Source organism: Bufo bufo, chromosome 6 (assembly GCF_905171765.1).
Source record: "Bufo bufo chromosome 6, aBufBuf1.1, whole genome shotgun sequence".
Classification (NCBI taxonomy): Eukaryota; Metazoa; Chordata; class Amphibia; order Anura; family Bufonidae; genus Bufo; species Bufo bufo.
Genome location: NC_053394.1, coordinates 381,898,698 through 381,926,138, shown reverse-complemented (window position 1 = coordinate 381,926,138; position 27,441 = coordinate 381,898,698). Strand labels below are relative to the sequence as shown.

The window sequence follows — 27,441 nt, the reverse complement described above, 5'->3', positions numbered from 1 at the left end:
AAACAGAAATCAAACTTCCAAACATGAACTCAGTAATGAGTAGCTCTGCCGTTATTGTTTATCACTTCAAAAATTAGTTTCGGCATGCTTGATGCAAGCGTTTCCATGAGGTGAGTGGGAACATTTCTCCAAGTGGTGAAGACGGCCGCACGAAGGCCAACTACTGTCTGGAACAGTTTTTTTTTAATGTCCCTTGCCATCCATCCCCAAAGGTTCTCAATTGGATTTAGATCAGGAGAACACGCAGGATGGGCCAAAAGAGTGATGTTATTCTCCTGGAAGAAGTCCCTTGTCCTGCGGGCATTGTGTACTGTAGCGTTGTCCTGTTGAAAAGCCCAGTCGTTACCATACAGAGGAAGGCCCTCAGTCATGAGCAATGCTCTCTGCAACATCTGGACATAGCCAGCGGCCGTTTGACGCCCCTGGACTTCCTGAAGCTCTATTGTTCCACTGAAGGAAAAAGCACACCAGACCATTATAGCGCCCCCTCCACTGTGGCGCGTAGAAAACATCTCAGGTGGGATCTGCTTGTCATGCCAGTAACGTTGGAAACCATCAAGGTTAAATTTTTTCTCATCAGAGAATAAAACTTTCTTCCACCTTTGAATGTCCCATGTTTGGTGCTCTCTTGCAAAGTCCAAACAAGCAGTTCTGTGGCGTTCAAGGAGACGATGGTTATAGGGCTGCAGTCAGCACCATTAAGGGCCTTAATTTGGGTCGAGGATCGTCCAGTGTCTTGATGGACAGCCAATTGGATCCTCCGGCTCAGTGCTGATGAAATATTTTTGGGTCTTCCACTTGACTTTTTTGTTCCATAACCCTCAGGATCATTTAAGAAATTCCAAATGACTGTCTTACTGCGTCCCACCTTAGCAGCGATGGCGCGCTGTGAGAGACCCTGCTTATGCAGTTCAACAACCCGACCACGTTCAAAAAGGGAGTTTTTTTTTGCCTTTGCCATCACAACGTGTGACTACCTGACAGAAAATGACAATGAATCCACATCTTTGCACATATTTGGCCTTTTAAAGGCATGTGGTCCTAAAATTTTGATCAGCTGAAAAACAGCATGTTTCAGTTTATTCATTGTTTACATTAAATTGAATGCTCAAAAAATATTTTGTCTCACTCTAATTTCTTCTTGTTGCATGTTGAAGCTCTACTTGGAACCTTGTTAAGATCCAGCCATGCTAAATATGATTTTTAGCTATTTTTTAAGTAGTCTTAAACTTTTGATCAGTACTGTATATACAGTATTAACTTTCACTTTTAACTGGATCTATCCTTTGATGACCAGTATTCATTCAATATAGGAGACTATGTTTGTTTTGGGGAGCTCTCACAGTGGTCCCAATCATCACTCCAAGACCTCGGCCACCTCTGGTAACTCAAAGCAAGGTTCTGTTTTATGTCCCTGTAAAAAGGAGTAACTGAACGAATAAAGCCAGTTACCGACACTGACTACCATACAAACACATAAGAGTGGTCACTAAAGGGCTAAGCATGAAGATGGCTTCTCTTTGTGAGTTTTATGATGTGTAACAGGAGCTGATTTCTGGTTAAAACATTTCCCACATTCTGAGCATGAAAACGGCTTCTCCCCGGTGTGAATTCTCTGATGTACAACAAGATGTGATTCCTGCTTAAATAATTTTCCACAATCTGAGCATGAAAATGGTTTCTCCCCTGTGTGATTTCTCTGATGTACAACAAGATGCGATTTACTGTTAAAACATTTCTCACATTCTGAACATGAAAATGGCTTCTCTCCTGTGTGATTTCTCTGATGTACAACAAGAGCCCATTTCTGCTTAAAACATTTCCCACATTCTGAACATGAAAATGGCTTCTCCCCTGTGTAATTTCTCTGATGTACAACAAGATTTGATTTATGCTTAAAACATTTCCCACATTCTGAACATGAAAATGGCTTCTCCCCTGTGTGATTTCTCTGATGTACAACAAGACCTGATTTATCCTTAAAACATTTCCCACATTCTGAGCATGAAAATGGCTTCTCCCCTGTGTGAGTTCTCTGATGTACAACAAGACCTGATTTATTCTTAAAACATTTCCCACATTCTGAACATGAAAATGGCTTCTCCCCTGTGTGAATTCTCTGATGTCTATAAAGAACTGATTTCTGATTAAAACATTTCCCACATTCTGAACATGAAAATGGCTTCTCTCCTGTGTGTGTTATCTGATGTATAACAAGACCTGATTTATTCTTAAAACATTTCCCACATTCTGAACATGAAAATGGCTTCTCCCCTGTGTGAATTCTCTGATGTCTATAAAGAACTGATTTCTGATTAAAACATTTCCCACATTCTGAGCATGAAAATGGCTTCTCTCCTGCGTGAGTTATCTGATGTACAACAAGAGCTGAATTATTCTTAAAACATTTCCCACATTCTGAACATTGATATGGCTTCTCTCCTGTGTGAATTCTCTGATGTATAACAAGAGTTTGTTTAGACTTAAAACATTCACCACATTCTGAACATGAAAATGGCTTCTCCCCAGTGTGAATTCTTTGATGTACAACTAATTTTGATTTATATCTAAAAAATCTTCCACATTCTGAACATGAAAATGTCTTCTCTCTTACAAGAGCTGTTGGGTGTTTAACACCTTTTCTATGACTTTTATTCTGTGTTACAGTCTGTAATGAATCAGAAGATCGGACCTGTTTAAAAGGATCAAAAAATACATTTTTGCTGTGATTGGATGAAGATATATCTTGGATATTGGCATGATGTTCATATAGATCTTGTATGATACCACGATCATCTACTTTAGAATCTGAAGATACCAGATGTTTCTCTAAGTTCCTAGTACAGTCATCTGCCAAGAACAAGTGACATTTTATTATTGATGGATAATATACCAAAATATTCTATTGACATTTTATTACATTTCAGTTTAAAACAAATCCACAGAAAGGTATGGCACAAAATACAATAATTAACTGACTAAAACAGTGATGGTCAAAAAGATCATGATCTAATAGTAGACCGAGGGGCATAACTAGGCCAAGTTGACCCCCACCTTGAGCAACTTCCCTGCAACCTCCACCCAATCAGTCATTTTAAATACATATAAATACAACATTTCCTAGCGCTGGACAAGAGGAGCTGAATGTCCCCTTAGTGCCCCACACCATAGTTATCTCCCTTAAGTGTCCCTTTCAAAGTACAATTGCCGTTTAGTGCCCTCAGGAGAATGCCCCCTTGATGTCTCCAAGCAGTAGTTATGCACCCTTAGTGACCCCCACACAGTAGTTACACCCCTGTGACAGATCCATCTGTATAGACCTATATTGCTGGTTCGTCTGTTTGCCTTCATTTCGCTGGATTTCCTGTCCGTAGGCCCCTGTTCGTGTGTTTCCCCAAATACCGATTGAAACTACCGAACCAGGAGAGGAAACTAGCCACCCAGGAGAGGAGTGTGCTGCTAGTTAACCTAAATGGCCTCATTGTTCACAAAGGACTCGAACTAACTTGAACTCCTGGTCTAATTCGTGCCATTGTGGGATGTTAAATGTCTGTGTATTGAAAAGGGTTGTGACATTGTATGTTTAAATGGTGATTTCTGTTCTGTTGTCCCCACATGTGTATTGGTGATTTCCCTCTGTCTTGAGAGATAATTGGATTACTCCTCGGGTGTCTCCAGGGCAGAGAGGAGGAAACCATGATGCATTGTGGGGATGCATTGTCTCTGTAGTGCTGCATGTCTGTACTGTGTCACAGTCTCCATTCTGGTCTCCTAGGGGCGTGTCCACCAGATGGGGACCTGCATAAATACGGGCGGGTAGCCCTCAATAAAACATTCCTGTTTGACCTTCAAGACGGAGCTTCGTCTCGTTTGTGGAGGGATTTATTATTGGGACAGCGCTTTCATTTATTGCTAGCTGTGGAAGGAGTTTGACGATCGGCTGGATTAAAAACTGCATTTCTGGAGAAAGGGGATTATTCACTAAATGGCGGCTTCATCTACCTGGCGGTGAGTGTCGTAACAGCCCCCTTTGTGTCCCCTTCTACAGTAGTACTGTCCCTTAGTGCCCCTTACTAGGGTTGTTTCAGGTATCGAAATATCGATACCCAAACAATACTTTTGTTGGGTATTGACCTCGATACCGGGATTTGCCATTAATTGATACTAGGCTGCACTACTGCGCAGTCTAGTATGAGAGAACATGGTGTGCACTGTGATCAGCGCGCTCCATGTTACCTCAATAGCACAGGGGAGAAGGAAGCAGTCTCTCCCTCCCCCTATGCTGCTGCCACCAATGAGAGAGGGGAAGAGGAGGGGCTGTGGCCACTGCGCCACCAATGAAGTTAACGCACTAATTAATTCAAATACAGGAGGCTGGTGCTGGCTGCAGAATAATATAGCCAGCACCCGACCTCTATGAGAGGTTGCTGAGATCCGCTGCAGTTAACCCCTCAGGTGCTGCAGGGTCCCCTCATTGGTGGTGCAGTGGGAGCTTCTGATCGGAGCCCCAGCAGTATAATCCTGGGGCTCCAATTGGTTACCATGGCAGCCAGGACGCTACTGAAGCCCTGGCTGCCATGGTAAGCTGCCTGCTGCTGTGTGTACTATGCACAGGGCAGCAGGGAGAGTGTGAGGTCCTATTCACCCTAATAGAGCTCTATTAGGGTGAATAGGACAAGGGTTCCAGCCCCTAAGGGGGCTAATAGTAAAAAAACTAAAAGTTTAAAAAAACACAAACACCAAAATATTAAGTATAAATCAACCCCTTTCCCAATTTTACATATAAAGTATATAAACAATAAATAAACATATTACATATCGCCACGTCCAAAAAAGTCCAAACTATTAAAATATAAAAAAAATATATCCTATGCGGTGAACGATTAATAGATTTTTTTTTATAAAAAACTCGCAATTTGCCATTTTTTTGTCACCTTGTCCCCCCAAAAAATAGGATAGGACTGTTCTATTATGCGGAATAAAGTTCCATAAAATACGGAATGCACACGGCTTTATTGGTGTTTTTTTTGCGTGTTATCGAATGGTATCGAGTATAGCAATACTTTTTTATGGTATCGAAACTGAATCAAAATTTTGGTATCGAGACAACCCTACCCCTTACAGTAGTGAAGCTCCTTATACTGCTTATACTTTGAATAAAATTAATAAAGTACTACCGAGCACATTATGCTCTTCCAAGCAGGAGATGTGATGTGATGACGTCATCTCTCCTGCTGAGCTGAGGAGGGCGCACAGGCCGGGGGATTATCTCTGGTCTGTGCGCTCTCCCTCTCAGTACAATGACATCACTGTATCACACCTGCTGCTGGGGAGAGTGCAGGCCGGGGAATGAGACCTGGGCTATAATGGATGACAAATACAGCAGCTGGACTCGGAGGGAGGGAGGAGAGTAGAATGGACAGTAGGAAGCACAGTCCTGTCACTCTCAACTAAACAAACTGGATGGCACGCTCCATAAAATCTTCCTTTTTTTCGTGGATTAATATTAAGTGCCTGCGATTCATATATAAACACCATCCAATGATAATAAAAATTCTATCACTACAGATGAACTATTTCTTAAAATTAATTTCAGGTGTAATTCTGATGAATCAATCAGAAGAGTAAATTAGGGAATGTTAAATAATATGTGATACAGTATTACTTGGTATTTAATGTAAAAGATTTATTATACTACACACTGACACCATTTATACTAATACCAGCAGAAGGACCCGTCTTTGCACGGGTATATTTTATTTATTTCATCTAATGTTTCTGTGTGTCGTTAAAAGATATCGACAGTGTCCCCCATAACAGTAACCTCTACAATACACAGCCCCTTTAACAATGACCACCACAGTGCCCGCCCCTTTAACAGTTACCACCACAGTGGTAACCCCTTTAACATTGAACTCCACAGTGGCCGCCCCTTTAACAGTTACCTCCACCGTGCCCGCCCCTTTAACATTGATCACCCCTTTAACAGTGACTTCCACAGTGCCCACCCCTATAACAGTGACCTCCACAGTGCCCTCCCCTTTAACAGTGACCTCCACATTGCCCGCACCTTTAACAGTGACATCCACAGTTGCTGCCCCTTTAACAGTGACCTCCACAGTGCCCGCCCTTTTAACATTGACCACCCCTTTAACAGTGACATTCATAGTGGCCGCCCCTTTAACAGTGACCTCCACAGTACCCGCTCCTTTAACAGTGACCTCCGCAGTGCCTGCCCCTTTAACAGTGAACTCCACAGCGCCTGTACGTTTAACAGTGGCCCCTGCCCCCCATGCATGAAGCAGTGCAGCTGTGCCGTCATATGTCATATGACTGAATATTTAAGGACCTGCGAACTGCTAAAACCTGTGATCAACTGTTATGGCAGCCTGGAGTAGGACCTGCGAGCTTCTATTGGCTAATAAGGGATATGTGACCGTGTAAATGGCAGTTCGGATTTAAGTGAAAGGCTTGCTGGCTTCTATTGGCTAATGCAGGTAATTGTCACCGCCAGTTCTGTGAGAAGGTCTGGCAGACGCTCTTCTCTACCTCTTGCATGACGTTCTTTGTTTTGGGTTCACTTTGTCATCTCCTTTCCCTCTCCCAGGTGTCACCTATTTAGACTAATTGTCTCCCTTTATATTCCCTCCCATACTGTCTCACTTTGCGATTTATACTACTTCCAGGATGAGGGGTTCACGGCTGGAGGCTGCTGCTGCTGTTTCCTCAGATAAGTCTTTGTCATTTATTTGGCAAAAGATTCAGGGTAATCTGAAGAGGATGAGTGAAAGATATAAGCGTGTGGCGGATAAGAGATGTGTGCCTGGTCCGGACCTGAATGTGGGTGATCTGGTGTGGTTGTCTACAAAGAATATCAAACTGAAGATTCCCGCCTGGAAGTTGGGTCCTAAGTTTATTGGGCTTTACAAGATCTTGTCCGTCATCAATCCCGTTGCCTTCCGTCTTGATCTTCCTCAGACTTGAAAGATCCATAATGTTTTTCACAGGTCCCTATTAAAACCTTATGTCCAACCCACTGTACCCTCCTCTTTGCCTCCTCCTCCGATTGTTGTTGATGGTAATCTTGAATTTCAGGTCTCTAGGATTGTGGATTCTCGCATTATCCCCGGTTCTCTCCAGTACCTCGTTCATTGGGAGGGTTATGGTCCTGAGGAGAGGATGTGGGTCCCAGTGGCGAACATTAAGGCCACTCGTCTCATCAGGGCTTTCCATAGGTCTCATCCTGAGAAGGTGGGCTCTGAGTGTCCGGAGTCCACCCGTAGAGGGAGGGGTACTGTCACCGCCAGTTCTGTGAGAAGGTCTGGCAGACGTTCTTCTTCACCTCTTGCATGACGTTCTTTGTTTTGGTTTCACTTTGTCATCTCCTTTCCTTCTCCCTGGTGTCACCTATTTAGACTAATTGTCTCCCTTTATATTCCCTTCCATACTGCCTCACTTTGCAGTTTATACTACTTCCTGGATGAGGTGTTCACGACTGGAGGCTGCTGCTTCTGTTTCCTCAGATAAGTATTTTTCATTTATTTGTGTTTCCTTTCTTGCTTGATTCTAGGTGACCCTGACTCCGTCTGTATTAAGTGCAGGGAGCCGGTGGTCGTGTCCCCTCACTATTATAGGGTTTTCAGGTGTCACACAGTATGAGGTACGCGGGCATGCAATCGTCTACCATAAAGACCTTTGCATGGGCATAGCAGTCAGGGAGAGCTCTAGGGGTTTTATAGGGCTCACCCATATGCACCTTAGTTTGGGATCAAGCCAGTCGGATGTTTATTTATCAGTTCCAGCTTTCTGCAACATCATCCGTGACAGTAATTTTTTGGGAATATCTCAGGAACGGTAAGTCCTAGAGAGCTGAGACCCGGTTTAAAACCTTCCCGAACACCTGATGTACCTGTGTGCCAAATTTGGGGATGATCGGTCCAGTCGTTTGGTCAAGCATAAAGAACGTCCAGACAGACAGATGTCTAGACAGACAGACAGAAACTCATTTTTATATATATAACAGACAAAAGGGCAATGGAAGGTCCCACCAGATACCAACGGCCATCTGACCAATGATTGGTAATAAAATCTGTCAGAAAATCTGTTGGTGTAAATGCACCTTTAGATATAAACAGCAGATCTTGATGATTTGCTTGCCCAAATGCATTCAGCACGGCAGAACATTCCTCAGACAATCATTAACCCCTTTGTGAGCAGACTGTTTTAGGCCCTACTGACCAAGCGTTTTTCTTCCTTTTTTCATTGTTGCGTTCCAAGAGCTATAAGTTTTTATTTTTTGCCATCTATATGGCTTTAGGAGGTCTTGTTTTTTGCGGGACAGGTTGTAGTTTTTAATGGCTCCATTTTGGGGTACACATAACTTTCTGATTAACTTTTATTAAATCTTCCTGGGAGGGAGATGGGAAAAACAGCAATACTGCCACTGCGTTTTTACGTTATAAATTTTATGGTGTTAATTTTTCGGTATAAATAACATCTTTATTCTCTCTAGTCAGTACTATTACAGTGATACCAAATACATACAGTTTTTTTTAACGTTTTACAACTTTTTTTCAATAAAACCTTTTTTTTTTTTTTTTTTTAAATGTTTTTGCATTGCCGCTTCCCGAGACCCATAACTTTTTTAATTTTTCTTTCTATGAAGTTGTGTGAGGGCATGATTTTCGCAGGACGACTCGTATTTTTTATTGGTATCATTTTGGAGTCAATAGAGCTTTTTGATCACTTGTTGTTATTAAGTTTTTTCGGTAGCAACTAAGAATAAATTAGCAATTCTGTCTTTTTATTTTATTTTTTTGTGCGTTCACCGTATGTGATATTTATGTAGTCCGGGTTGTTACAGGCGCGGCAATACCAAACATATGGGGGAGATTTTTGGGGGGGAATTTTTTTTTTATTGAAAAGCGTATTTTCAATAGAAAAGAAAAAGCGTCATTGAATAAATGATATTTTTTTTTTTTTACCACTTAAAAGTCCCACAAGGGGACTATAACAGACAGCTTTTTGATTGATTTTAAAATGCAATGTATTATCTCTATAGTGCATTGCATTTTTATATCATTGCTATTCTGACATTGACCAGCAGGCTGCACCAGAGAGGAGCAGCCAGCTGGAAATTACTCAAGGTTGGTCTGGGGCCCATACGAGCCTCCAGTAAGCCTTCACACACATCAGCACCACGCAATCGCATTTACAGGGTGCCGATGGGAGACAGAGGGAGCAGACTCCCTCTGTCAGCTCTTTACATGCGGCGTGCGCCATTGCCTGCAGCATGTAAAGTGTTAAACAGCCAGGATCGGCACTCTTGCCAGTACAGGCTGTTAAAGCAAGGTTGCGGCTCTCATATGAGAGCCGGGCCCCCGCTCAGCGCTGCACGGCTTAGATTGGGCAGCCGTAAAAAAGCAGTGGCCCAGCATAAGGCCCATTAGTGACCACTGTAAAAAGGCGTATGGGTGGTTACTAAGGGGTTAATAACCCCATTGATAGCATGTAAAAGGCGTGTAGGTGAATTTATTTATGCACGTGTAAAAAATTAAATCTGATTTTTAGGAAAATAATGTAAGCCATATATTGGTATCCTGTTCTCAGCAACTTCCTGGTAATTAGTGCCTATACTTGTCCTCTCAAAGCCAGTGTGAGCGAGTACTGTCTATCTGGACAACAGGCCATTAGCATATCAAAGGTACTGTAGTTGACAATTGTCCAGTAGGTGGTACATGGCTAGTGGGGCAGGAAAATCCCAACATTCCAGCTGCTTCTATAAGTCTTCAAGAGTTACCTGAAAATTGCTAGAAAACCATAAGGAACAACCAAAAGGATGTGTCCAAGCCATATTCTAGACAATGCTAGGACTGGCTGTTAGAAAGGAAGAAAGAAGCAAAGAGGCAGAAGAGAGAAGGAGAAGAGAAAAGAAAAGTGCTACAGAAGAGGAAACCTGGAGGGGCCAGAGCAAAGACAGGGACTGGAGAGACATGAGAAGACCTCTGTATAGTAACTACACTGTACTGTAGAGGGATAGGAATTTGTGGTTTAGTAACCAAATGGTCTTGGGAGTAACTTTAATTATTAGTAGTAATTATTAGTAATTGTTATTGTGTACAAGTCTCTCCGTATGTGATATTTATTTTTGTTCCTTTATACTTTCATATATACTCATCAATTATAATTGTAATATCATTATTACCACATTGCACAATATATCTATTTTTCTTTATTTGTATAAGCAGAATCTTAGAGACCTCTCTGCTTTACTTAGTGGTCACTACTCACCTGGGCGGTTATCTGTAGGAATGTCCTCTATACTCTGCTCATCACCCCTCACATATGTCTCTGTAGGATTAATATTGTTCAGATCTTCACCCGGATTCACAAGCTGTGAAAGAAATATTGTAGAAGTCATCAGACGGTTGGAGAAGTCGTGTGGAAGGTTTTATATGACCTGAAAAGATCAGTAATTAGAATGATGACCAAAAATGACCAGACAGCAGGAGTTATCTGACCCAAATATCTGCAGGTCTCCTGTATATATCCAATCTGATTGCTTCGTTATTCCAACCAGTTTGCAATGCAGGGAGAGTAGCCCTTATATTCCATCCCTAACATTACATTGTGTGTATATAACATTACATTGTTTGTGCACCTGTTGCCCTTGCTGGCCGCCCCAGGGCTGTGAAGCCAGTAAGCCAAAGTTCTTTCGGTCCATGGCTTGTTTACCTCCTTGGAATGGACATAATCATCTGCTCTGCTGCAGCCAATGACTGGATTCAGAGGTAATATGTCCACATGAAACACATCACCACTAAAGCCAGTCATTGGCTGCAGTCAAGCATGTGTCCATGGCTGTGTTGGTGAGGAAGCAAACAAAACAATATTTATTGGAAGATGGACACACAGGAGCAAACGTGCAGAACCAGAACTGAGGGTAGCAGGTACGTATAAATCTTTCCATAGTAGAGGCTGCAGGCGTATGTAAAAAGTTACTTATTCCTGAACAAACCCTTTAATGCGGTCTTCCTGTTCTATCTAGAAGTTTTGGGATAAAAGCAGGCATGAAGATACTGTACCTAGTATATGGGACAGGAGAGAACACAGGAGGGGTGAGAACTTATTATCTATCACCACTAGAACACTATGCTATCACTGTTAATAGTATAAGGACAGGAAAGGTAAGAACTGATTAGTTATTACCTCTAGAACACCCTGATTATCAATGTTTATAACATAATGGACAGGAGAGAACACAGGAGAGGTGAGAACTGATTATCTATCACCACTAGAACACTCTGCTTATCACTGCTTATAGTGTAAGGACAAAAAGAGAAAACTGAAGAAGCAAGAACTGATATGATCACTACTTGTGATGAGCGAAATTTTCAAAATTCGATTTGGTTGCTTCGTCACGTTTTTTCCCAAAAATTTGCTTTGTTACAAATTAATTAGTCACAAAGTGCATTAAAATCAGGTATATCCCAGCCTGCAATAAAATTTTAGGGAGAATGTATCCCGGAGTTCATCACTGTGAATTGCAGAAACATGCATAGCTAGTCCTTTCTGGTAGCTAAACCATTACTGTGCGTCAGTATGACAGGCAGGTCACATATGGCTGTGCACATCATCGTGCAGGCCACCAACAGTCCTAACTGACCCTTAGCAAAACCAAGAAAAAAAAAAAAAGCATACAGCATTAGGATTGAGCGATCCCGAACTTTACAGGTTCGGGTTTTGCGTTCAGGCACTGGAGGAATCCTGTGATGGATTCCGTTATAATGGTATACAACGAAATTCTATGACGGAATGCAGAACTGAAGCCTTTAAGAGGTATTCAGTTTTGATCCATCATAATAGAAGTCTATGGCCAAGTAATACAGATCTGTGTGGTTTCGTTATGCAGGACGAAAAACAAAGTTCTGCATAACTGAAACCAGACAGATCTGATTGATATGCTTGGCCATAGACTGCACTCAGTCATAGAATTCCGTTATATTCTGTTATAATGGAATCCATAACGGGATTCCTCCCCTGCCCGGACGCCGAATCCGAACCTGTAAAGTTCGGGTTTGCTCATCCCTATACAGCATCCATCAGTAAAGAAAAAAATATAAAAATGCTGCGTGCCCTGCAGGTGTCCTAATAACTCTTTAGTGGAACACAATAAGGACATGGATACAATCCATATACGATACAATAAAGTAGTGGTGAAAACATGACTGTGCGTCACTATTAGACTTAGTTCACACTAAGTGGACTTAACCGTGCAGTGGCCCAATATTCAAGTAGTGGCCCCATGACATTGGAGAGGGTGTCACCAGTAAGGCTGTGTTCACCGTTTATTTTTCTGATCCATCAGAACTGCCCAAAAAAGCGGATCATGTAGTTTGAGCATCCAATTTCAAACAGTATTTGGTCAGCATTTGTAAGGTAAAAACAGGAGTGGGTCCAAAACAGAGAACAAGTGCTGGAAACATATGTATGTCTTCTGTGTTTTTTTAAAATCAGTTAATTTTTATTAACAGTTTTTCCATTATACAAAAGAAACATATAATCCGATCAGAGGATACAATATTGGGTACATACAGTATATATTATTACAATCTAAACCACTCAGAAACCCACCCACCCGCCACCACCAATATACATACGGTATATTGAGTCAGAACAGCAAAACAGAGGATACCAACACTTTAAAATACGTGCACCACATCCAAGAATAAATCAACCCTTGTACTCCTTCACTCCAGGTCACTCATCACGATTTCCCTTCCTATTTTGAATCTCACATGTGCATGACACTAAACCACACGGACCTCTGAGACCACTTCTCCCACCACATCCCAGAGAATCACAAGACAAGCTAAGTGTGCGCGCGTTCACAGGAAATCTCGCTTCTCGCGAGATGACGTGACGATGCGTCTAGGAGGAACAAACCGACCGCCCGCAGGACTCATCCCTGCGTTAGGCGGTCGGGAAGCGGTTAATACACACTTTATATTCGATGTGTTACGTCTCTTCTATTTTAATATATGTGTATTTAATAAACTATATTTGTAATTTGAAGCCTGTCTAGTCTGTGTTTTTTGTAGGTCCCGCCTGGTCCGAGGACATGTGTGCTGGGAATATTGGATGTTAGTAACCGGAACACTCGCCTGGGAGTGCAGCGTCTGCTTTTCCAGGCCAGGAAATTAATCGCTAAATACTGGCTTAGACCCCAACCCCCATCTGGGGTGGAATTCTTGAACAGAATGGCAGAGATCCTACGCTTGGAAAAAGGAGTGTAGATTAAAAGGCAATGTCTGGCCAAGTTCACCAAAATTTGGTACAAATAGATAGACTACAGATCTAAGGCGACTTTTAAAAAGTTGTCATTTACACAGATATTTCTCACACACAGTATAGGTATATGTAAAAATACACCCCAAAACACAGGGGGGTGATCACCCCATATAGACTCCCTGATCACCCCCCTGTAAGGCTCCATTCAGACGTCCGTATGTGTTTTGCGGATCCACAAAACACATACGGACGTCTGAATGGAGCCTTACAGGGAGGTGATCAATGACAGGGGAGTGATCACCCCATATAGACTCCCTGATCACCCTCCTGTCATTGATCACCCCCCTGTAAGGCTCCATTCAGACGTCCGTTTGTGATCCACGGATCCGCAATACACGGACACCGCGGATTCGCAAAACACGGACAACGGCAATGTGCTTTCTGCATTTTGCGGATCCGCACATTGCCAGAACTATATAGAGAATGCCTTTTCTTGTCCGCAATAGCAGACAAGAATAGGACATGCTCTATAGGCTCTACAAAAAACGCAGTGTTCGCCTGATCAGGCCTGATCTTGTGCACACAATTGCGTTCCGTCCGCCCCACCGCAGTGACAGAATTATTTTTTTTTCTGATCACTGCAAAAACACCATAAAATCGCTGCAGCGCTATAAAGATCACTTTTGAGGGGCATGGCGAGTTCATAGAAGATTTTAGGGCCCCTAAAATGCCAGGGCAGTATAAATACCCCACGTGACCCCATTTTGGATAGAAGACACCCCAAGGTATTTCGTGAGGGACATGGCGAGTTCCTGTAAAATTTTATTTTTTGTCACAAGTTTGTGGAATATGAGACTTTGTAAGAGAAAAAAAAATAATAAAAAAATCATTTTCCGCTAACTTGTGCCCCAAAAAAAATATTCTAGGAACTCGCCATGCCCCTCACGGAATACCTTGGGGTGTCTTCTTTCCAAAATGGGGTCACTTGTGGGGTATTTATACTGCCCTGGTATTTTAGGGGCCCTAAAGCGTGAGAAGTATTTTGGAATCCAAATGCGTAAAAAATGCTCTGTGAAATCCTAAAAGTACTCATTGGAATTTGGGCCCCTTTTGCGCACCTAGGCTGCAAAAAAGTGTCACACATGTGGTATCGCCGTACTCAGTAGAAGTAGGGCAATGTGTTTTGGGGTGTATTTTTACATATACCCATACTGTGTGTGAGAAATATCTGTGTAAATGACAACTTTTTAATTTTTTTATACAAAGTTGTCAATTTACAGAGATATTTCTCTCACCCAGCATGGGTATATATAAAAATACACCCCAAAACACATTGCCCTACTTCTCCTGAGTACGGCGATACCACGTGTGACACTTTTTTGCAGCCTAGGTGCGTAAAGGGGCCGAATGTCCAACGGGTACCTTTAGGCTTTACAGGGTTGCTCACAATTTAGCCCCGCCCAAAATGCCAGAACAGTAAACACACCCCACAAATGACCCCATTTCGGAAAGTAGACACCCCAAGGTATTCGCTGAGGGGCATATTGAGTCCATAAAAGATTGAACTTTTTGTCACAAGTTAGCGGAAAGGGAGACTTTGTGAGAAAAAAATAAAATAAAATACATTCTGCTAACTTGTGCCAAAAAAAAAAAACTTCTATGAACTCGCCGTGCCCCTCACGGAATACCTTGGGGTGTCTTCTTTCCAAAATGGGGTCACTTGTGGGGTATTTATACTGCCCTGGCATTTTAGGGGCCCTAAAGCGTGAGAAGAAGTCTGGAATCCAAATGCCTAAAAATGCCCTCCTAAAAAGGTACTCATTGGAATTTGGGCCCCTTTGCGCACCTAGGCTGCAAAAAAGTGTCACACATGTGGTATCGCCATACTCAGGAGAAGTAGGGCAATGTGTTTTGGGGTGTCTTTTTACATATACCCATGCTGGGTGAGAGAAATATCTCTGTAAAATGATAACTTTGTATAAAGAAAATGCGAAAAGTTGTCTTTTACAGAGATATTTATCTCACCCAGCATGGGTATATGTAGAAAGACACCCCAAAACACATTGCCCTACTTCTTCTGAGTACGGCGATACCACATGTGTGACACTTTTTTGCAGCCTAGGTGCGCAAAGGGGCCCAAATTCCAAGAGTATCTTTGCGATTTCACAGGGCATTTTTTACGCATTTGGATTCCAAACTACTGTACTTCTCACGCTTTAGGTCCCCTAAAATGCCAGGGCAGTATATAAATACCCCACAAGTGACCCCATTTTGGAAAGAAGACACCCCAAGGTATTCCGTGAGGGGTATGGTGAGTTCATGTAAAATTTTATTTTTTGTCACAAGTTAGTGGAATATGAGACTTTGTAAGAAAAATAAATAAATAATAAAAAAAAAACATTTTCCGCTAACTTGTGACAAAAAATAAAATCTTCCATGAACTCACTATGCCCATCAGCGAATACCTTAGGGTGTCTACTTTCCGAAATGGGGTCATTTGTGGGGTGTTTCTACTGTCTGGGCATTGTAGAACCTTAGGAAACATGACAGGTGCTCAGAAAGTCAGAGCTGCTTCAAAATGCGGAAATTCACATTTTTGTACCATAGTTTGTAAACGCTATAACTTTTGCACAAACCAATAAATATACACTTATTGTATTTTTTTTTTTAATCAAAGACATGTAGAACAATAAATTTAGAGAAAAATTTATATAGAAATGTAGTTTTGTTTGAAAAATTTTACAACAGAAAGTGAAAAATTTCATTTTTTTGCAAACATTTCGGTCAATTTCGATTAATAACAAAAAAAGTAAAAATGTCAGCAGCAATGAAATACCACCAAATGAAAGCTCTATTAGTGAGAAGAAAAGGAGGTAAAATTCATTTGGGTGGTAAGTTGTATGATCGAGCAATAAACCGTGAAAGTAGAGTAGTGCAGAATTGTAAAAAGTGGTCTGGTCATTAAGGGGGTTTAAGCTAGGGGAGCTGAGGTGGTTAAGAATATACATGTACATATGTGAGGGAAGCAAATAGGGATCATATGAATATTCTCTCCCAACAATATGCAAACATAATCAATATATAGTTTCCAGTAGGCCTGCACGATATATCGCCAAAGCAATCGAATCGCGATAATCGCCGATTGCGATATGGCGATTTGGCCGACCCAAAAATGCTGCGATTACTTACAATGATACACCCGCCGCACAGCGCGGTCAGCGGGTGTATCAAGAGAGGGAGGAGGGGCTGGGGGCCGTCATCTGGATTAGGAATGAGAGCAGGGGAGCGGGGCAGTCCCTGTATTCTAATGCACCGGCCCCGCTCACTGTTGTATAATCTTATCTAACCTGTAGGCATTGTTAAAATAATCATGTGTAATCTGGCTGTATTACTTACAACAAGTTCCGTAGCAGAGGAAGGAGGAGGCAGGCTGGGAGAGCGGGGAGGCGGCGTGTCGCTCACTACGTCAAGTGCCCGTGCCGCCTGCTCCATTCATAAAGTGGGCGGCGCAGGTGCATGACTTAGTGAGTGACGTGCTGACCGCCGCCCTCCCAGCCTGCCTCCTCCCTCCTCTGCTACGGAACTCTTTGTAAGTAATATAGCCGGATTACACATGATTATTATAACAATAACTACAGGTTAGATAAGATTATACTACAGTGAGCGGGGCCGGTGCATTAGAATACAGGGACTGCACCGGTCCCCGCTCTCATTCCTAATCCAGATGCCGGCCCCCAGCCCCTGTATTGGGGGTCATTCACACTACAGGGACACTGTTATGGGGGGGGGGATCTGTGGATGGCACATAGCATAAGATGCCACCATAACAATGCCATCCAGAGATCCCCCATAACAGTGCCATCCAGAGATTCCCCATAACAGTGCCATCCAGAGATCCCCCATAACAGTGCCATCCAGAGATCCCCCATAACAGTGCCATCCAGAGATCCCCCATAACAGTGCCATCCACAGTGCCCCTCCATAACAGTGTCATCCACAGATCCCCCCATAACAGTGCCATCCACAGATCCCCTCCATAACAGTGCCATCCAGAGATCCCCCATAACAGTGCCATCCAGAGATTCCCCATAACAGTGCCATCCAGAGATTCCCCATAACAGTGCCATCCAGAGATCCCCCATAACAGTGCCATCCACAGATCCCCTCCATAACAGTGCCATCCACAGATCCCCTCCATAACAGTGCCATCCACAGATCCCCTCCATAACAGTGCCATCCACAGATCCCCTCCATAACAGTGCCATCGACAGATTCCCCCCCCCCCCCATAACAGTGCCATCCACAGCAAATAGACCTCTAGCACAATTGCCTTAAAATATCGCATCGCATATCGTTATCGCAATGTTTAGGGCCCTAATCGCAATCGCACAAAATTCCCATATCGTGCAGCCCTAGTTTCCAGCATACGGAGGTTTAAAGTGCATGTGCAAATAATAAATGGGAGGGCGTTTCTCATGTATCGCAAATATACAGTTGCAAGAAAAAATATGTGAACCCTTTGGAATGATATGGATTTCTGCACAAATTGGTCATAAAATGTGATCTGATCTTCATCTAAATCACAACAATAGACAATCACAGTCTGCTTAAACTAATAACACACAAATAATTAAATTTTTTGAAAAAATTTTTTAATTCCTACACAAATCTGCTGAAAATTTAATATGTTTATTGTTAACGTGTATTTTTCTTTTTTTTTGTAAATCTTTCTTTTTCATTTATACTTAATAAGAACACTTGTCCTATTCACCCTGATAGAGCTCTATCAGGGTGAATAGGAGCTCACACTGTCCCTGCTGCTCTGTGCTTTGTGCACACAGCAGCAGGGAGCCGACTATGGCAGCCAGGGCTTCAATAGCGTCCTGGCTGCCACGGTAACCGATCGGAGCCCCAGGATTACACTGCTGGGGCTCCGATCGGAGGAGCAGGGGAGAGGGGATCCTGTGGCCACTGCCACCAATGATTAACACTGGGGGGGGGGGGGGGGCGCACTGCGCCACCAATGTTTTTTATACTGGGATGGGGGTGGGGGGCGCCACCAATGATTAATACTTGGGGGCGTGGGGGGGGGGGGGCGCACTGCGCCACCAACGATTAATACTGGGGGGCGCACTGCGCCACCAATGAAGAGAAATCTCTCATTAATTCATATACAGGAGGCGGGAGCTGGCTGCAGAATCACATAGCCGGCTCCCGACCTCTATGAGCGGTAGCTGCGATCCGCGGCACCTGAGGGGTTAACTACCGCAGATCGCAGCTATTGCTCATAGAGGTCAGGAGCCGGCTATGTGATTCTGCAGCCAGCTCCCGCCTCCTGTATATGAATTAATGAGAGATTTCTCTTCATTGGTGGCGCAGTGGCCACAGCCCCTCCCCTCCTCTTGTCCTCCTTCCTCTCACTGGCTGCAGCGGCAGCAGCACAGGGGGAGGAGACACTGCTTCCTTCTCCCCTGTGCTGCTGAGGGAAAACGGAGAGCGCGATCCTTGTTCACAATAAGATATCGGAATATCGGCAAAATAGATGCCGATAACGGTCAAAATACTGAATATCGGCCGATAATATCGGTAAAACCAATAATCGGTCGATCCCTAATGCAAATATAGAAAAAATAGGCGGCACTCACCAATTCGGACTAAAAACGCCTTCGCCTTTATTTCAACAAACTTGCGGCATAAACAGAAGGTTGTGGGGCGGACAGCGATCTCACACACATTATGTTGCGGCGACGTCAGTTTTTGATATCCGTTTCGTGCAACCTGTGCTTCCTCTGGCCACAACATAATGTGTGTGAGATCGCTGTCCGCCCCACAATCTTCTGTTTTTACCGCAAGTTTGTTGAAATAAAGGTGAAGACATTTTTATTCCGAATTGGTGAATGACGCCTATTTTTTCTATATTTGACCCACTGAAAGAGATTCCTCAGGATAGCCCTACACCCCGACGCATGTTTCGGCGATGCCTTCCTCTGGGGGCAGGCTAGTACACCTGTCCAAAAATTTCCAAGCTCTGTACAATCCCAAAACATGTGTAACAGGGACGCGGGACTCTCCCCACATCTAGGGCAGGAAGCATAATTTCTGACCCCAATCTTGAACAAGAATGATGGAGTCCGATATACCCGATGTATAATAGTTGGGACATACGCTGACCCTCACATAACGATAGCTGAGGTGTCAGCGCCATTACTGCCTTCCATTGATCCTCCAATATAGGACCCACCTCTCCTTCCCATTTTTGTTTTACCCCTAGGGAATCCTGTTTCACAGATTTCACAAATAAGTTCATATAGATGGATGATAATAATCCACTAGAGGAGTAACTTGTAAGAATCTGTTGGAACAATGGGACTTTAGTGCATGTAAGCGACCCAGACCGAGCCTGGAAGGCATGCCTCAACTGCAGAAACTGATAGAAGGCTGAGGAAGGTCAAACTCATTCCTGAATTGTTCAAACAATTTAAATATCCCATCACTTTGCAGCTGGTACAGAAATCTCACACCTTTCCGTTCCCAAGGAGAAAACCCTTCTAGGCGAAATATCTCAGACAGCTGAGGATTCCTCAACAAAGGAGCGACCTAAACCCCGTATAGACAGCAGATCACGACACTTATGCCAAACATTATGCATCAGGTTGAGTGTAGGGTGCCCCGCCACCTTATCAGAGAGTCGACTATGTTACAATAGGACAACAGGCGATTAATTTTCTATTATACGTGCAGATGCGTTGTCTCCCGGAGTCCTCCTCCAACCCCTCAGCTGCTGCAACTACGAGGAAATAAAATATAGTCAAGAATTAGGAAGAGATAAACCACCTGCATCCTTCCCTCTCTGTAAGGTACCCAGCCGCATCCTGGCCCTTTTCGTGCGCCAAATTAAACTTCTAAACAACCGTTGTATTATAAAAAAGATCTGTTGTGGACTTGAATTCGTGAGCAACCTGCAGCTGGGTGGACGGGAGGGAGAGGCCAACCGGGACCGGGTCTAACGGAAACAGAATGGATTTTTCCCAATTTATACGAAGACCAGACCTATCTCCAAAATCTTGTATAAGAGACACTATGGGGCCCAGTGATCTTTCCACATCTCCTACATATATTAGCATGTCATCAGCATACAAGGACACAATGTCTTCTGTGTTTTGGACCCACGCCTGCTTTTGGCTTCCAAATCATGATTAAATCCTGATGCAAAATACTGACCGTGTAATAGATGCCCCATGCTCAATTTGCATGAGTTTTTGCCATTTGCTTCTGAAATTGGTTTTCTTCAGATGAAAAAGAAGTCTGCATGTAGGACTTTCATTGCCTTTATCACACAGTCAGTATTTGGTCAGTTTTTTCAGCTGTATATGGACAGTAATCGTAAGGCAAAAACAGAGATATAAATATCACGTTATGACTTCTGTGTTTTGGACCCACTCCTGATTTTGGCTTTCAAATCCTGATGCAAAATACTGACCGTCTGATAAAGGCCTTATGGACTCTCAAACATAACCGTTTTTTTTTTTGTTTTTTTAAATTATTTTCCTGTTCTTCTGGCGGATCAGGAGAACGGAAAAATAAACGGCAATGTCAAACATGGACACTAGTGTCACAAAGTGGTGAGGGTGGCAATAGCATGAAGAGTCACAATAGTGACCCCAGAACAGAGTGGGGAGGGTGGCAGCAGCATGTGGAGTCAGCATAGTGGCCCAGTCAAAGAGTGGGGAGGTGGGGGGACAAGTAACAGCAGCAGGCGTGTGGCATCAAGCAGGTGAGAGTATCAGAATAGTGGCAGCAGCACCTGGGCAGAAGTAACGGGCCATTTGTGACAATGTTCTGGTTTGGCAGCACACTAGTCAGATCATTACTGCCAGAATGATCTAGTCTGTTGTATAGGGCACCGGTGTCTGGAAATACTGGTTGATCCAGGCCTGATTCATCTTTATAAGGTTAGGTTATAAAGTGATATATGCCAGTTTTCTGGCGTATATCGGTCAAGGATTGCAACCTGCGACTTTTCAATGCTCACGTCAAATCTAAAAAAGGGGGCTTGGCGTGGGCGGAGCCATTTTCGACGCCTATTTTAGGAAGTTGACTTAAATTTGGCTTAAATTTAGACTGATGGTGGATACGCTGAAGTAATGTAGAGGTCGGTGCCTCTATATAACTTCGGCAGATCCACCGCCAGGGCAAGGGGTTTTTAAGAACGGTATCTAAAATGCCGGTCTTAATAAATGATCCACCCGATTCATCTTTAGAAAGGTTAATCTCTCTACATTTTGTGTTGAAAGGCAAGTTCTCTTTGGGGTAACTATGCCATCCGTTGCACTAAACAATCCCTCCGATACCATATTACTGCATAGTATTTTAGCTGCCCAGTAGTTCCAGGGGATCATTGATCTGGGGTGACAGGGTGCACTCCAAGTATGTTTCCACCTGTGGTTCCGGTTCTGTTCCATGTCTTGCTGCTGCTGGGTGGTATCTTCAGTAGGTGGGTGAAGAAAAGAGCTCATTAGAGACAGAAGACTTAAGTTGCTAGACTGATGGAGCTGGTGCTCTTCCTGCCACCCCACTCCACTAGTCATGGCAGTGGAGCCTGAGCTCAGAGAGTCCCCCCAGTTAGACCTTTGCAAGGATGGGCGATGGCACGCGTAGGCAGCAACCAAACAACTATAAAGGAAGTCTCGATAGCAGTTGAGTTTTTCATCCCTCTCAGAAGGTGTAATAAAAGGCACCCATTTTGGACTGGTAGTGAGGGTCTAACATTGTGGAGAGCCAGTAGTCATCCCTCTGCCAAATGGTGATAATGCGGCTATCACTATGCAAGTAACTCAGCATGCGCAAGGGACTCCCTGCATCCATCTCCACTACATACTGCCATGGTCTGTTGGAGTCATCTGCATTTTCTTTGTTGACGCCCTCTAGCTCCTCATGCTCCTCTACTGTTTCTTGGGAAGATAAAGCACCTAGTTCTGTATAGAATTCCTGGGTGTTTATGTCCTCCTCATCCTCCTCCTGTGCCAGTTCAGCCTTCACAGGGCACAGGTGGATGTGAGAGGTAGACAACACGTCTTATGTCCCTTAGCCAGTCAGCTTTATCAGTATCCCCTCCAGGATGTGAAGCAGTGGAATGACCTTATTCATCCTTTAGTCCTGGTGACTGACAAGTAAAGTGGCCTCCTCCAAGGGCCTGAGAAAATGGCAGGTGTCACGCATGAGCTGCCACTGTCTAAGGTCAAAGTTACACCGCAGAGTAGTCTTGTCCATCTGCCTCATCAAGAAATAGGTCACGGGTTTCCTCTGCTCATACAGTCGGTCCAACATGCCAACATGTAGAGGGTGGAGTTCCAACGTGTGGGAACGTTGCATATAAGGCGATGTAGGGGAATAAAATTCTGCCTTTGCAGGCCGCAGCACGTACACTGTGTGAAAGAGGCCTAAGAGTGGCTGAAGTGCATGCACAGTTTCTGGACATTTGTAACAGCTCTTGCAGTTCAGTGGAAGACATGAGGAACTGAGTGACAATGAGATTGAAGACGTGCCCCAGTGCAGGGTGCATTGGTCAGTCCTCTCTGACGCTGTGCAGACAAAATGTTCTTCCCGTTATCGGTTACCATGGTTCCAATGTCCAGTTGGCGAAAAAACAGCCAAGATTCAATTTCTTGGTTAAGTTCCTCCCCAGTGTGACTACAGAACTGCACAACAAAGTCGGGTGGTGGTATGCCTGGAGGACCACTACGAACTGTGCCTACAGTGGAGGCTGAGGACAAGATGGAGGATGAGGAGGCAGAGGAGGACATTGGCGCAGAAATCCCACGATTACAACACAGTGGCTGCATTGTCATCACCTGGCAAAGTTGCTGGTGCGCCTGGGCCGGAATCACATTTAACCAGTGGGCTATAAAGAACATATATTGTCCTTGATCATAGTTACAGCTCTTAACATCAGCACTTATGTGAACTGTACCAGACACTGACAGGCTCAAGGACTGGCCCACCTTCTGCTCAACATACGTGTGCAGGACTGGTACAGCTTTTTTACACAAATAATGACAGCTTGGGACTCTCCACCTTGGGTGGTCACAAGCCATCAGTTCTCTGAAATGTTCAGAGCCCACCATATGGAAATGTAGTACCAGCAACTTAGCCAGGTGCCCGTTAAGCTTGTGCGCCATTGGAGGGGGAGCAATAGACGAAGGGAAGGAACGACAGGTTCCCTCTGCTGAAGTTGAGGAGCCCTGACTGCTGGAGAAGGGGTGAGGGTCACTGGGAGATGCAGTGGTTCCTGCATCAGGCTGTACCACTACATTAGTGCCATGGTTTTTTCTAGGCCACTTTATGGTGACGTTCCATTTGTTGATGCAGGGCCAGAGTGGCAATATTAGCACACTGACCGTGCTTCACTGTCTGCTCACATATCCTGCATACCTCCATGCTAACATCCTCCAGCAAATTCCAGGCATTTTACCCCCAACACTCCGTGCTGACTGTCTTCCTCTATCTTTATGAACCCCCCGCACCACTAGTTGTTTCCTAAAAGGTAGACTCCCGAGTAGCAGGCTGTCTGCCCCGGGGGTGTTTTTTCCCAGATCTCCCACTGCTTCCACCCTGCTGGCTTATCGGCACGCTGCCACCCTGCTGCTGTCTCACAGGCCTGCTGCCACCCACCCCTTGATGCTGATGAGGTCCCCACTTCAACCAGCTCCCACATGCGATAGGCTACATCATCATCCACTAATGTCTGTTCGTCACTTATGTCACCCTCACCAGTTTCATGGCCATGTCCCTGACAGCTCACAAGTGAAGTGTCAGTGTATATATAGCTTAGCTCAGACCTAAGTTAGGCAGTTCAAAGATCAGTTGGTTAGTTGGTTGAGGTCAATCCAAACCAGTTCAGATGAGCTCAGGTCAATCCAATTGAGAGTTCAGTTAAAAGCAGTTCTCTTATGAGCCTACGCAGAAAGCAACAGCCATGTAGCTGAATACCTGGAGGGAGGCTTATTCACAGCCGCTCTACTCTGTCCCTGTCGGCTTCACAGTCCAGGGTTAAAGCCTGCAATTATTCTACCTAGAGGTAAGCAATCCACTCCTATAGATCGCTCTTCCAGGGTGACCAATGTCCAAACTGCATGCAGCCGAGTATATAAGGAATTATCATGTTTTTAGGCAAGACAAAGGATTAGAAAGATAGTCATTACCTGACTTACTAGGCACCTTTGTAGTAGGTGTAGGAGACAGCATGAAGCATCCACACCTCCAGTTCAAACTCTGAGGACAGTTAGGCCAACTGTCAGAACAACATTGGAATAGAAGTTCCAGGATTTAGAAAAGCACCTTTCATCAAGGATTAGAATCAGGCCAGAGTTTTGACCAGTGTAGGACTTTCATATTATTACCAGCCTAGTCTGATCAGTAGCTTTCTTATGTATTACAAGAGCCTGTACTTCATTGAGGATTTGCATTTCCCTTTCCCCATATGTATGGGAGATTGTGCTTAATGCCGGATTGTATCAAGAATCTGTCTTAATACTTTGGATGTACTGTTAGCAGAAGTCATCTTCAGTAAAGTTCCACCTTGAATTTCATCCTGCTTGCCTCAGTCTCAAGTTCCTCTATTAACACTACAGTAAATGGTTGTACCTCCATACAAAAGGTACTGGCGTCACGACTAAAAGGGACCTTGCCACTGGCACATTAATACAGACCATCAAGGGCACCTCGAACCAACATCTGGCTAGTGTCCCTTACACCAGAGTGTGCCCCAGAGAATCCTTTTGGCGTTCTCCTTTTCACTTATGCGAGCCTGCCCAGGGACGACGTAACCGTGAGTAACCAGAACTGTATTTACCTCGGCCCACCTATTGCTCACACCGTGACCTCACGCATAATTCCCCTGCAAGGTCTGGAATACTGCACATCTATATGTGCTAATATAGAATCCGTGGTATGATCTTGGTACTGCCATTCTGACAGTAAGGAGACACCAGGAGACTGCACCCTAGACTACAAAACCTTTGAAGATAATGATGCATTTATCTCCTGATGTTCATGTTCAAGCTGACAATCCGGGCACAACTTTGGTTGACCATTTGTAGTATTGCACGGTCCCGGCCTAAGACCTCTCAGAAAACTGTTGTGCCACTCTTGTGCAACCACAAAAGATCTGCAGCAGTTGACAGAGAAGGCCATCTTAAAAGTCTATACAGGCAGAAAATAGTGAGAAGATCCAGACAACATGTAATATCTATGGTCAGCTGTAATCCTGCCATCTCCATCTTTCTCATTATACAAGGATAAAACATATAATACTGGTGGATAAAACAAGACTGAAGACAAGATCTTCACAGCCTTCTACAGATCATAGGGGACATTTCATGAGACCCTATCTCCATCTACCTGATCATCCTGTGGGACATTGTGATGTTCTTCTGACCCATTCTGTAGAAGAAGAGGACTGGGACATCTCTCCTGTGTTCTTCTCTCTTCCTTATCTGTAAGAAACACATCCAGTGACTGAATTGATTCCTTACATACAGAAAATGAGAGGGAGTGTGTATTTAGTCATGTCTATTACCTGGTGATGTGAGAGGCCTGTGATCCTCCATCATGATGTCCTTATATCCATCTACCTGATCATCCTGTGGGACATAGTGATGTTCTTCTGAATTATCCTGTGGAGGAAGAAGACTGGGACATCTCTCGGGCGTTGTTCTCTCTTCCTTAACTGTAGGTGTTGCAGAATCAGGATTAGATTGGATGGTCAGCCATGTTGTCTTAGGTATACATCTTGGATCACATTTATTAAGACCTGTGTTTTAGGTGCAGGTCTTAACAAAGTCCTGCGCCTGAAATACTTCTAATTTAGGCTTATTTCAGAATAGTAAAGAACCCCCTTGTGTTTACACCTCAAAAAGGAGCTTAGCTAAAGAGTTAATTACCATTTTGAAGTGAATACTGAGTACTTTTAGTACTAACTACTTTAGTTGAGATAATAGAGGCCTTTAAGTAATCGATTAAAGATGTTATGATGGAATGGTGACCTTTAGAAAGTAGATAATATTTGCACTAGAAGTGGAAGCCTTGGCCAAGATAAATGTATTTGTCTATTAAAACGAACCATTTGCATGTTTATGATCAGGATCGATCCTTGGTGTTGGACCGGTGATAAATGAAAGAGCCGATCTTGGCTTTATGGACCATGGGGCTCTTTGGAAAGAACAATGGAGATTGGTACTTGAATTGGAGAGGATTAATGGAAGGCCCCAGGAACAAATTATTTATGGAACAAGAGATCGTGAGGATGAACTTTTATCCAATTAGAAGTTGTTGTCGGTGTAACTTGTGTAGATCTATGGTTACGTATGATAATGATGGAATGATGGAATCTGTGTGTAAAACACTGAAGTCTACGTACAGCGACACACTGCGGAAAACTGGAATTCAAATATGAATTATTCCTTTGTTCTCTGAGGTATAAAGGACGGTGTCCAGGACTTATAACAGAGCGCTGCCTTTTACCACGGCTGTAATTCACTTCCCTTTACCTCTTATGCCATAATCTGCCTACATTTTACATTGACTTCAATGATGTCTTGCTACTCTTCAGATTTCCATCACCAAAACCAGGTGAGACTCTAAACACAGAACAGGTACAGAGCTTTCCCCTATACCTTATGTCTGTGGAGGCTCAAATCCTGGTTGCGGCTCACAATCACTGATGGAAATCACTGACAAAACACTGATGTGTGAATGAGGGTTAAACAAAAGAATCTTCTGAAGAAGAAGTTGCTTCAAGAAGTTTTGTGTTGTTGTGGCCAATTTCCAACTGTAGGAAACACATCCAGTGACTGAATTCATCCCTTACATACAGATAATGAGAGGACGTGTGGATTTTGTCATGTCTATTACCTGGTGATGTGAGGGGCCGGTGATCCTCCATCATGACGTCCTTGTACAGATCTTTGTGTTCTTCTAAATACTCCCACTCCTCCATGGAGAAATAGACGGTGACATCCCGACACCTTATAGGAACCTGACAACACAATGATACAGTCATCACCCAGATCCTGTATAATGTCCCAGCATTCCCAGCAGTGTCACCTCTCCAGTAAGCAGCTCAATCATCTTGTTGGTGAGTTCTAGGATCTT

At 43.7% G+C, this 27,441-nt stretch overlaps 1 protein-coding gene and 1 pseudogene across 1 annotated transcript; both read right to left on the bottom strand.

The window, feature by feature from the left end:
* Nucleotides 1–27,441, bottom strand: part of LOC121003519 — an 869,303-nt pseudogene that overhangs the window by 835,624 nt on the left and 6,238 nt on the right.
* LOC121003539 (oocyte zinc finger protein XlCOF22-like) lies at nt 1,223–27,253 on the bottom strand. Its single transcript, XM_040435441.1, has 5 exons — nt 27,202–27,253; nt 25,868–26,017; nt 25,690–25,784; nt 10,291–10,393; nt 1,223–2,850 (listed from the first exon to the last, which is right to left on the bottom strand). Exons 1-5 carry the CDS (start codon nt 27,233–27,235, stop codon nt 1,490–1,492), a joined length of 1,743 nt encoding a protein of 580 aa, XP_040291375.1. The 5' UTR covers nt 27,236–27,253; the 3' UTR covers nt 1,223–1,489.